This window comes from Engystomops pustulosus, chromosome 2, assembly GCF_040894005.1.
Source record: "Engystomops pustulosus chromosome 2, aEngPut4.maternal, whole genome shotgun sequence".
Taxonomy (NCBI): domain Eukaryota; kingdom Metazoa; phylum Chordata; class Amphibia; order Anura; family Leptodactylidae; genus Engystomops; species Engystomops pustulosus.
This window is the reverse complement of record NC_092412.1, coordinates 150,980,551-150,993,105: the sequence shown is the minus strand read 5'-3', so window position 1 is coordinate 150,993,105 and position 12,555 is coordinate 150,980,551. Positions and strand designations below refer to the sequence as shown.

At 36.9% G+C, this 12,555-nt stretch overlaps 1 protein-coding gene across 2 annotated transcripts in view; it reads right to left on the bottom strand.

The window, feature by feature from the left end:
• LAPTM5 (lysosomal protein transmembrane 5) overlaps positions 1-12,256 on the bottom strand; it is a 64,740-nt gene extending 52,484 nt beyond the window's left edge. For both annotated transcript variants that reach the window (XM_072133097.1, XM_072133098.1), the window contains exon 1: positions 12,102-12,256. In XM_072133097.1, coding sequence (XP_071989198.1) covers positions 12,102-12,188 — 87 coding nt within the window. In that variant the 5' untranslated portion in view covers positions 12,189-12,256. The remainder of the gene's footprint in view (positions 1-12,101) is intronic.
• Positions 12,257-12,555: the final 299 nt, after the last annotated feature.

Sequence of the window (12,555 nt, the reverse complement as noted above, 5' to 3'; positions counted from 1 at the left end):
ATGAACGATTAGACATCCTAGGGTTTGAGTACTCGGAGGCCTAATAGGCATTTTACAATTTTTTAAAAAAGTTGAAAAGATAAGTTCAAATCGCCATGCTTTCCTTAGATCAGAAATATGAATAAAGAAATGTCAAAATCACTGCCTTTTCACCATTTAAAAAATTCAATAAAAAGTGATAAAACTTCATTCCCAACAATCGTAGCATTATATTTTATTTTAACTTTTTAGTTGTCTTAAAAATTATAAATGAATTTGGTATCTCTTTGATAGTACCAACTCAAAACATAAGGAGGAGATGTCATTTATATTTGGAATTAGTTTTCCAGCTTCCCAGTACATGGCATGGAATATTAAATACTGAGACTAAGAAGTGCAATTTGTTATACAGAAAACAAGCTTTCAGAAAAATCAAAAACCTATTTTAAAGAAGAGGAGCAAAAAACTGTACCTCAAAAAAGGACATAGTTAGGAAGGGGTTAAAATGGTAATCCTACTATGAAATGACTGCAAGACAAAGGAAAGTTAGAGCAACCATAACTGTAACTTCTAATATTGCAAATCTCTTACCCATGTCTGGTAAACAAGTTTTCACCCTTTTTCATCCATAAATTATCCACTGGGATATATTACACTATGAGGCACAATTCTTTTTTTCCCTTTTTCCTAAATACTGTTAACACATTCTTTGATGCTACCTACAATGTATGAGCCTCTTCATGAAACATTTACCTGTTCTTACCCTGCAGCTTTAAATGAAATTAATACATTATTCTACTCTTTCAGAGGCTTACTTTCATTCTTTTCTTGTTTTCACTCGCTGCTTTGCAATACCAGTCATTCTACCTTAGTCTTAAGGCAAGGTTGTAAGGCTCTTTAGTAGCATTCATAGTATCATAACAAAAATAACCACAACAACCTCCTGCAGGAGAGAGTTTCATAGTCTTGCTGCTCATACAGTAAAGAATACCTGTCTATGGCAATGGTAGACCCGCCTCCATTCTAGGTGTAGAGGATGCCCCCTTGTCCTGGTCACAGATATAGAAATAAAAGATATTTGGATAGATCCCTGTACTGTCCATTTAGGTTTTTGAAATTGTAATGAGGTCTTCCCTCAGCCATTTTTTTCTAAGCTGAATAAGCCCAAGTTTAGTAATCTACCAATGTATTCTAGTCCCCCCAATTCCCTAATAAACTTGTTTGCTCCCATCTGCACCCTTTACAGTTCTACTATATCCTTTTTATACACTGGAACCCAAAACTGTACACAATATGCCACATGGGGTTTGACCATCATACTTTTAGTATTTTTCTCCATTATACTATTTCTCTGAACCAGTACCAACTGCCTTATAAGCATAGGGATGACTATGGAAATTTCTGGTAAATGTCCAAATGGAGATGAAGATCACAATACATTTCTCTACAACAAGCTGCCAGCTTTAAAAGTTTGGTGTCAGTGGTTGACCCCCCTTTAAAGCGAAATATGAAACATCTAATATGACAGCATGGATTAAGCTACATCCTTTTCTGTCTTTAAAAACATAGGCTACAGTTTGTGTGGTTCTCTTAGTTCCTGTCTTGGTTAGACTGCGAACTATATGATATGTGGTGATAAAAAGTCCTCTGTGACATGTAAAACAGCTTTAGTCTACACAGTTGGGTCCCTCATCTCTTTTAGAGCACCATTTAGCTACCATATTCATGGAAAATGTTGGCAACAGTGCAAAGCCTCTAGTCCTCATGGAAACATAGAAAAAGTGAACATTTATCGACGAAACCTTCACACATTGGGCCACATGTATCACTCATGTATCACTTTTTTCTGTTGTTTTTGTGCCTTTTCATACTGGTGCACCGTTTTTGCACCATTTTTGCGATTAAGCACCAAACTAGCTGCCCAGTAAAAATAACCATGTTTCCCTCATGTTTTGTTGCTCCTATTGATATTCGTCACTAGCTTCTTTTCATTCTGGCGCAAAAACGGGTGCAAAAACAGTCCAGCCCGAAGGTAATATAAACTGAGAAGTAAGCACTGAGCCCCTGTGCAGAGCAGCTTATCCCCAGCAGCAGAGCTCAGCCAGACACTGCAGAAACTAGTACAGACATTTGCAGATAGTACAGACAAGTGTCCCCCTTGTAGCAGGATGACCCCACTGGTATCTGAGGAGGATACTGGCCAGAATTACTGGGGGCATCAGAAGATCAGCACCAGAGGATCCCCTCCAGGAGAAGTCACTGCTGAGGAGATCACTGGCTGCTGGGTGTCACACACCTGGGTGCTGCTGTGAGTGTTATCTTCATTCTGGGATTTGGGAGAAGCAGAGAGGAGCTTGTAGCAGGATCACATGTAAGTTCCCGAATCTAATATTGCGCCGAAACTGTGCCAAAATTGCGCCAAAACTGTATTAAAGTAAAGTGTTTAATAAGAGGCAGGAAATTAACTGATCACAGATGGTTGTAGCTTGTGATAATTCTGGTGCAACAGTGCGCCAGAATTTAAGTGCAACTACTACACATGTGGCCCTATGTCTTTTTTTGTTGTTGCTGTAATATGTCAGAAGATCAGGAAGATTGTTTTAAACATTACACTCTACACAATCTCTGTTTGTAGCTGCCTTTAATGGAAGGGAACCTGTCATCAGCAATTGCCATAATAAACTACTACCAGAATATTGTCAAGCAGCTTAACCCCTTAAAGACGTGGCCCTTTTTCGTTTTTGCATTTTCATTTTTCACTCCCCACCTTCAAAAATCTGTAACTTTCTTATTTTTCTATGTAAAGATCTCTGTTTGGGCTTGTTTTCGGCATAACAAATTGCACTTCATAGTGATGGTATTTATCATTCCATGCCATGTACTGGGAAGCGGGAAAAAAATTCCAAATGCAGTGAAAATGCTGAAAAAATGCATTTGCGCCGTTTTCTTGTGGGCTTGGATTTTACAGCTTTCACTGAGCACCCCAAATCACATGTGTATTTTATTCTTTGGTTCGGTACGATCACGAGGATACCAAACTTGTGCAGGTTTTATAATGTTTTCATACATTTAAAAAAATTAAAACCTTCTGTACAAAAAAAAAATTCTTCATTTTGCCAAGTTCTGGCACTAATAACTTTTTCATACTTCAGGACATGGAGTTGTGGGTGGTATCATTTTTTGTGACTTTTGATGATGTTTTTAATGCTATCATTTTGAGGACTGTTTGGGCTTTTGATCACTTTTTATAGAATTTTTTATATTTTTGAAAATTGCAAAAAAGTGGCATTTTCGACTTTGGGCACCAATTTCCATTACGGAGTTAAACGCCGGGAAAAATAGCTAATATATTTTGATAGATTGGACATTTTGGGACACAGCGATACTTAATGTGTTTATGATTTTTACTGTTTATTTATATTTATATCAGTTCTAGGGAAAGGGGGGTGATTTAAACTTTTCCTTTTTTTACTATTTTTTCATATTTTTAAAAAAAATTTTTTACATTTTTTTTTTACCATTATTTTAGATCCTCCAGGGTAATTTAATCCTGCAGGGTCCGATTGCTAATACTATATACTGCAATACTACTGTATTGCAGTATATAGCTATTTTACAATAATTTTTAATAGCCTGCCCTCTGCTCGCTGTTAGAAATTATTGCACATGGCAAGCCTACGAGTCTCAATGACGATGACGTTCCAGGGGGTGGCGATCGGCCATCCAAGATGGCAGCGCGCATCTAACGGTAAGTTAGGTGCCGCGGTCGGGTTCGACCGCGGCACTTAAAAGATTAACTGCAGCGATCGGTGCCAGCACCGACTGCGGCAGTAACAGGCGGGTGTTGGCTGTTTTATACAGCCATTACCTGGTGTGTATGGAGAAAGCTCAGCTTGTGAGCTCTCCATACACCCTTTGCCGCAAAAGGATAATATAGTTCGTCCTTGGTCGGCAAGGTGTTAATACCTTCTAGTTTTTGTTTCTTTCATTGTCCAGTGTGGTGGCATCATCTCTAAAATCAACTTTGCATTGAGATGTAAATTGGTTGAGAGTGAGAGTTTTACACTGAAGTCTGAACACCTTCTCCTCTATTACAGTGGGTTTAGTGGCACTTATTGATCTCTGTCACACCGCCTTGGGTGCAGCCACAAAGGGTCTTAACACCAAAAAGGGCCCCAATGAGAAAATTCGAAAAAAGTTTTTTGTGTATGTGGGCACGCTCAAAAACGGTCTCGGAAGTGAATCACAATATTTCAATATTTAATACCACATTCAAAGTATAGATAAAAAGTATAGATAAAAACATTCACAATGGTCTTGATATAATAACAGATGGTTGAATTACTACATGTACTGGAATTTGATTATTGCTCGATAGCTCTGACAAATTTGAAGTGTGTATACACTTATGTGTTTACTGTAAACTTATGTGTTTACTGTGGACTGGTGTGTTCACTGTGAACTGTAAACTTTTGTGTCCACTGTAAACTTATGTGTTTTACTGTAAACTTATATGTTCACTGTAAACTTGTGTGTCCACCGTAAACCTATGTGTCCACTGCAAACTTATGTGTTTACTGCAAACTTATGTGCCCACTGTAAACCAATTTGTTTACTGTAAACTTTTGTGTCTACTGTAAACTTTTGTGTTTACTGTAAACTTTTGTGTTTACTGTAAACTTATATGTTTACTGTGGATATCAGATAAAACAACGTTACACAAAAATCAATTGAACTTGCATGTATGAAGAAATATTAAAATGTCCAAAAAGTAAAAGACAAAAAACAATAATCAATAATGAATGTCCAAAGTTGTGAGTCCTAAAAAATAAAAATAAAAAATAAAAAGTAAAAAGTAAAAGTCACTTTTACTTTTTACTTTTTATTTTTTATTTTTATTTTTTAGGACTCACAACTTTGGACATTCATTATTGATTATTGTTTTTTGTCTTTTACTTTTTGGACATTTTAATATTTCTTCATACATGCAAGTTCAATTGATTTTTGTGTAACGTTGTTTTATCTGATATCCACAGTAAACATATAAGTTTACAGTAAACACAAAAGTTTACAGTAAACACAAAAGTTTACAGTAGACACAAAAGTTTACAGTAAACAAATTGGTTTACAGTGGGCACATAAGTTTGCAGTAAACACATAAGTTTGCAGTGGACACATAGGTTTACGGTGGACACACAAGTTTACAGTGAACATATAAGTTTACAGTAAAACACATAAGTTTACAGTGGACACAAAAGTTTACAGTTCACAGTGAACACACCAGTCCACAGTAAACACATAAGTTTACAGTAAACACATAAGTGTATACACACTTCAAATTTGTCAGAGCTATCGAGCAATAATCAAATTCCAGTACATGTAGTAATTCAACCATCTGTTATTATATCAAGACCATTGTGAATGTTTTTATCTATACTTTTTATCTATACTTTGAATGTGGTATTAAATATTGAAATATTGTGATTCACTTCCGAGACCGTTTTTGAGCGTGCCCACATACACAAAAAACCTTCTCCTCTATGACTGACATCCTGCATCAGACTCCAGGAGATCTGGTTAGTGATGTCTCCGGATGCAGGACCATCAATTACAGTGAAGGTGGCTTTCTGAGAGAGCTTGCTTTCAGTGTTAAAATCTCCGCCTTATTGACTTTATACAATCGGCTTACATTTCAAATTATATATCAAATTTGATTTTCTAGACCAGTGATGGCGAACCTATGACATTTTTGGTGTAATGTGCTGTCCCTGTGTAATGTGCTGCCCCTGTGTTAATGTCCTGCCCCCAGTCCCTGTGTTTCTGCCCCCTGCTTACCTGTCCGGCGCCACGTTGGTCCGCCCACCGTCTGCAACTCCTCCGGCTCCTCCAGGCTGCAATACGCGCTTCTCGTCACGTGATTGAGGTGACCTGACGTCAGGTCACGCCAGTCACATGACCCGAGGCGCGCGGTGCAACCTGGAGGAGCCGAGCCGCCATTATCGTCAGACCTGCAGTAAAGCTACAGGGAAGAAGACATCACTGGGTAAGTATATAAGTTTATTATTATATTATATTTAAAGGGAGGTGGCTAGGGGTATTTTAGTAGTAAGGGGAGGCGGCTCAGGGTATTTTAGTAGTAAAGGGAGGTGGCTAGGGGTATTTTAGTAGTAAAGGGAGGCCGCTAGTGGTATTTTAGCAGTAAAGGGAGGCCACTAGGGGTATTTTAGTATTAAAGGGAGGCCGCCAGTGGTATTTTAGCAGTAAAAGGAGGCCGCTAGGGGTATTTTAGCAGTAAAGGGAGGCCGCTAGGGGTATTTTAGCATTAATGGGAGGCCGCTAGGGGTATTTTAGCAGTAAACGGAGGCCGCTAGGGGTATTTTAGTAGTAAAGGGAGGCCGCTAGGGGTATTTTAGTAGTAAAGGGAGGCCACTAGGGGTATTTTAGTATTAAAGGGAGGCCGCTAGGGGTATTTTAGTAGTAAAGGGAGGCCACTAGGGGCATTTTAATAGTAAAGGGAGGCCGATGGGGCATTTTATTAGGGAAGGCCCCTAGGGGCAATTTAATAGTAAAGGGAGGCCGCTGGGGTATTTTAATAGTAAAGGGAGGCTGCTGGGGTATTTTAATAGTAAAGGGAGGCCGCTGCTGGACATGTTATTATTAAGGGGAGGCCGCTGCTGGACATGTTATTATTAAGGGGAGGCCGCTGCTGGACATGTTATTAATAAGGGGAGGCCGCTGCTGGACATGCAATTAATAAGGGGAGGCCGCTGCTGGACATGTTATTAATAAGGGGAGGCTGCTGCTGGACATGTTATTACAAAATTAGGTTTTTTTCTAAAGGTGACACAGCACCCGAGTTATGCTCGGTTTTTTGCCGAATTTTGACACACCAAACTCAAAAGGTTGCCCATCACTGTTCTAGACACTGGATTATGAAAAAAAATATGATCTGGATGGTGTTCAGCTTCTTGACAACACACCAATAGTGGTTTATTAGGTCAATTTCTGCTTACAGGTTCCCTTTAATGACTCCAATGTAAAAATAAATCTACGTTATTTGCTTTCCAACAATATGGATATGAATTCCTATGGATATCCAAAGGAACACAGACTGAAAATAAAGACCATCAGAGGAAAGAAATAGCAGTGCAAACACAGACTTGAGTTATTATATGTTCAATTTACAATATATTTAATGCTTCCTGCTATTATGTTCTGGGAATAAATACTTTATTTTTAACAAGGTACAAGAAAGAGATAACAAATATCATGAAATAGCAGTTTCACTTTATAATAAATTATTCAGTCATGATTGTAAAGCGCAATTTACAGGAATGAAGTGCACTTGTGTTTCTTACATTGAGTTCGAGATTGGTTTTGATAGAACTACTGTTTCTCAGGAAACATATTAGTCTATTTTTGTCTAATTTTGAGAAATAAACACTACACAATGGGGCAGATTTATTTTCTGAAAGTCAGAATATTTCTAGTTGCCCATGGCAACCAATCACAGCTCGGATATCATTTTACCAGTGCTCATGAATATTTTAAAGGGGAGCTGTGATTGGTTTCCATGGGCAACTAGAAATATTCTGACTTTCAGAAACTTGATAAATCTGCCCCAATGCATTAGATAACCTGAAATCTAACGTAACATGTCCTAACATGTCTTATCTTTTCACGGCATAAGGCGTAGTGCGCCATGTATCCCGCCATGTATCCCTCCTCCTCCTCTCCCCGCACGCTGCCGTGTGCCCGCCGTGCCACGGTACGGGGGGCAACGGCAGTATGAATCCAGCCTAAGGCAGAGGTTTCCATCATGATTATACAATGAAGAAAAATGTTAAACATTCACATACTTTTTGAAAAATCATTTAAATTGGTCAAAGTATATGTACATAAACAAAAAAAAGCAACGGACAAAAGAACGCAATGGGTGACACGTTTCGGATTTTTGAGATCCTAGTACTTACTCATACCGCACTGTTCTCACAAACTGAATGAAACAGCAACTAGAGTATACATCCAACCACTCTATTTATTAGTATCGGCATGGCTGTCACCAGCACCCTTATTGACAGTAAATGTGAGTGTTGGAGATAGCCAAGCACTGTGCTCGGCAATGTCAGGAACTCCTGCAGTGTTGAATGGAACAGAAGGATGCAATGATTACATTCTTATGAACTGTGGGGGTCTGTTCTTATGTATGATGGATGGATCCCTATGATCAGATTCTCATCTCTAATAGATCAAAGTTGGTATATGCCCAATAAAAACAATAACAAGTAAGGTAAAATCATTTATTGTTTTGTTACAAAGGCACATATCAAGGAGTGGGATTTATTTTTTGCAGCAAGTGACTAGATAGTTCTTAAATAGCAAGTGTAACTATTTCAGAAAGTTTTACTAGCTAGGGTAAAAATAAGCACTATTTGGTAACTGTTTCAGGACATCCCAAAAACTACAGGTCTTATAGGAAGTTCCAACTATCCAGCGATTAATACCGATCAATATGACTTTTGAATGCCCAAGGCCAGTCAATGAGAACATCTTGCCAATAGGGACTAATATATACACACCAATATACCAGGATATATTGTGGGCTAAGATAAGAAAGTGTGAGAAAAGTTGGACTTTGTGGTAAAGGGTCCTTTAACTCTGTGAATACATCCCTAAGATTGAACCTGGGATGTTTTTGCGAACAACTTTGAATTTGTCTCAATTAGCATTGCTTAGTCTTGTTGCTTATTATTTTGTTTGCTTGGCTCTTGCAGCTCCCATCAACTCTTCGATTACTTGACTACTAAAGAACCTACAATGATGACATGATCTAGTAAACTAGTCTGCATAGCAAAGAGAGGTGTTCATGTCCTATAAATTGAGGTATCTTTTAATAAATGTCAACATGATGTGTGTGAATGCAGTATTATCAGCGGAAGAGATGGCACAAGGGTACACAATGGACAGAGGAAAAGCAGTATAATGTTCTGATTAAGAGAGCTTAGTATAAATGCCACTTTGACACATGTTTTAACATGTACTTTAACATTGCAGCAGACAAAGTTAAACCATCATGGTAATAATAAACCCTAATGGTAGTAACTTCTTTTATCAAGATTATACTTTATGACACTGTTTGAGGGACAAACAATTTTGGTTGCTCCAAATATTTTTCAAAAACAAACAAAATTGACTTCTGGTTTCCCTTTCACTAATTTGACAATTGTTTAAGTAATGGAAGAGAAAATAGTTCTAACTAATACATTGGAGAAGGGGAATTTAGATTTTCACTATGTCAGAAAAATTATCAGAATATAGTTTTTATTCTATTCTTCCAAATGTTTCAAGCAATAACATTGAATACATGTATAATTAGTGTTAAAAGCAAGTTAATATCTATTATCTAATTTTACTCTGGTAATTGCAATAGAAAATGTAGTAAATTAAGGAATCACAAGCAAAGCTTTCATATGTTGTTAAAGTGGGTAATAAAGGCAGATGAGTTGTTATGGAAAATTGATTGAATTTAATTCACCTTTATGTTAGTACATTCTAAACGAATATGAAGAAATGCTTAAAGTGGTCTGTGCTGTTGACTTTGGAATATTAGAGATTTACTTAAGTGAAAGATCTGCATTAAACAATAAAGAATGTTTTCATTTCACATGGATACAATGCAAAAGAGGTCCACTTTTGCGACAAGGCACAATAAATGACCCCAACTGACTCTGAGATATTGTTGAGCAATTCTCTTCATAATAATAGTTTATTCATTTGAATAGGAAACATTTAATACTATGTGTGCTAGCCTCCCACATCTTTACTTGACCCTGTGATCAGCAGATCACTGGGATTCCTTCCTAACTAAATGTATATTATAAGCATTATTGATGCATTATTCTGTGTAATTGTATATTAGTATGTAGCATCAATTATCATGTTTTAAACATCTTTTTAAAGTTTGGTCCAAATAAGTTTGGTTTAACTAAACTGAACTGACATCCTAAATTCAGTACAGTTGAGATGGGTTTTGGACAGTAAATCTGCCCAACACCTGGACCAAGTTTATGAAACTTAAAGGGAACCTATCAGTTAAACTACTCCCCAATAACTAAATATATCTTTAAAAACTGATATTATATGTCAATAAAACTATCCCTATATTGTTGATCCACTTGCCTGTAAAGTTTCACTGTCTATTTGTAAAGTTAACTCTATGACCATCTATGTATCATGTTGGGAAGGGGCTTGCTTTTTCTTCAGCTCTGCTGCTCCATTCAGATGCTGGCTTTTTGTGTCTCGATGTAGAGAAATCAGCTCCCTCATTCACCCCTCCCTCAGGAAATCTCGACAGCGAGGCACATACATCCAGTTTCTCTCTCATTCCTGAGGAAAGGGGAAATGAGCTGGAGGTGCAGATACACAAGAGCAAAAACATGAATATGCTGGACTCAGCTCAAAGAAAAGATGATGATAGGATTCACATGGGGTTATTTGCAAATATGGTGAGTCAACTTTATGAATGGATTTGGAACTGGGGATGAGAATTTGGAGATATTTGTACTGCTGTATAATAGCAGTTTTTAAAGATATGTTTAGGTTAGTGCGAGCTAGTTTAACTAATAGGTTCCCTTTAATAGCTATATGCAACCAACATACCCTGTAATAGTGGCACACCGGTGGTAGAGAAGTTTGGAGAGAGATGTATGATATAGTAGACACACGCTGCTAAGAGCCACAATTGGAGCTGACACTGATTGCATTGTAACTATTAACCTGTTAGATGTGGTTAAACCTAAGCATTTAACCTAAACATCAGTGGGTATCTCTGTGATTTTACTGGCCTAAAGTATAAAATAGATGTAATTTGGACCTAACTGTGAGAGACAAAGCAATGATAAAAGTGAGCAAAAGTGGAACACTTTTTGGTAAATTCCATCCCATTTGGAATTTATTTCCAGCTTCCTAGTATTTTAGATGAAATATCAAATGTTGTTAAAAGGAATTACAATTATTACTACAGATAAGAAGTTCTCGTATGTCTGGCTCTGCAATGGCTTTAGGCGAATAGTGGGTTAACTATGACTCCGTCTTTTCCAATGGGCAAGGTATCAAAAGTCCAACAAAACCATTTTGTACCAAATTTAGAGTCTCATGTTTTATAATGACATGTGAACCAATTATATAAATCTGCTTGTTATACACTAAAATGATCCAAAAACATACATGTTCTAATAATTTGAATGTCTCACAAGGGTCAATGTTAAATACAATACAAGTATTATCAGTTATGCGTCAGTGTTGTGTTTTACTTATTGCTATGTGTTACTTCCTTTTATAGTTAACACAGTTTAATAAATAAATAGAATAATTTAGTTTTTTGACATAACATTTCATCTGTAGCGAAAAGTTCCCCAGTATTTCGTTTCCTGGAAAGGTGATATCACAGTACAATTCTTTCAATTGATATGCATAAGAAACTCATAGGCAGAGCAATAATCTGAACTCATTTCCCCAGCGTCCTTATATCCTGTGCTTTTCATCAGATATGTTCTTATTACAATATATATGGCTAAATTAATTAGAAAAATACAATGAGTTGATGTGATAATATATTCTGCAGCACTGAGTAACACGGCAGCCACCAAGAAGCCTCAACATTCTGAGGACATTAGGCATATGGTCCTGAAGAAAAGACTGGTCAGTCCTGAAAATGGTGATTGAAATGTATTACGGTAAATGTTGCTTTACTAATATTGTAAAAAATGACTTATAATATAGAATTTTGGCAATGTAATTCAGTACCCTGCAAAACATTCTTAACACATTTCATGCCACCTATCATTATCAGTTCTACGTGACTTTGGCATGTGATACAACATCAGTACCTACCCTTTTGATTTAAGTTAGACAAGATGTGTAGGATGAAACAGTGTGTAAGATGGAAACAGAAAACCTAAAATCATGCAGTATTAGCAATACCATATAGAATAAAAGAAAAATGTGATGTTTATTATTATTATCAAAGTGTCCATTGTTATGTTGAGGTATATGAAACAAAGGTGTATTTTTATAGGACTGTTTTTTATTTATTTATAAAGACTAAGTAGAAAATTACTCACCACATGATATATGGCCAAAATTTTTGTGAAAAATTCAACCTTAATGCCTTTGGATTTGGCTTCTCCTTTGGTGAGTTCTGGTCTCATGTTTGTTGTTCGTTGTAGTTTCTGCTGGGTCACTGTTTTTCAAGCAGAAATATACTTAAAGACTAAACCCAACTTCCTTCCTCTGCTCACACCCCTTTGCATGGATGAGTCAAAATGTGTGAACTTGTAAAGATACAATTATTATAACTGCATATGTTAAAAAAAACATGTGGTTTACCCCAAATTATTCATATACAAATCCCTTGATATTTATGTGTCTGGTCTGCTGCATAAAGCAAGCACATCTGCTAATATTCTCATGGCCAGCACTTTTTTTTTTTGAACCCTTACAGGACAGGCCTTTTTTGTTTTTGCGTTTCTGTTTTTTACTCCCCTAATTGCAGAAGAGATGTGTTAGGGTTTGTTA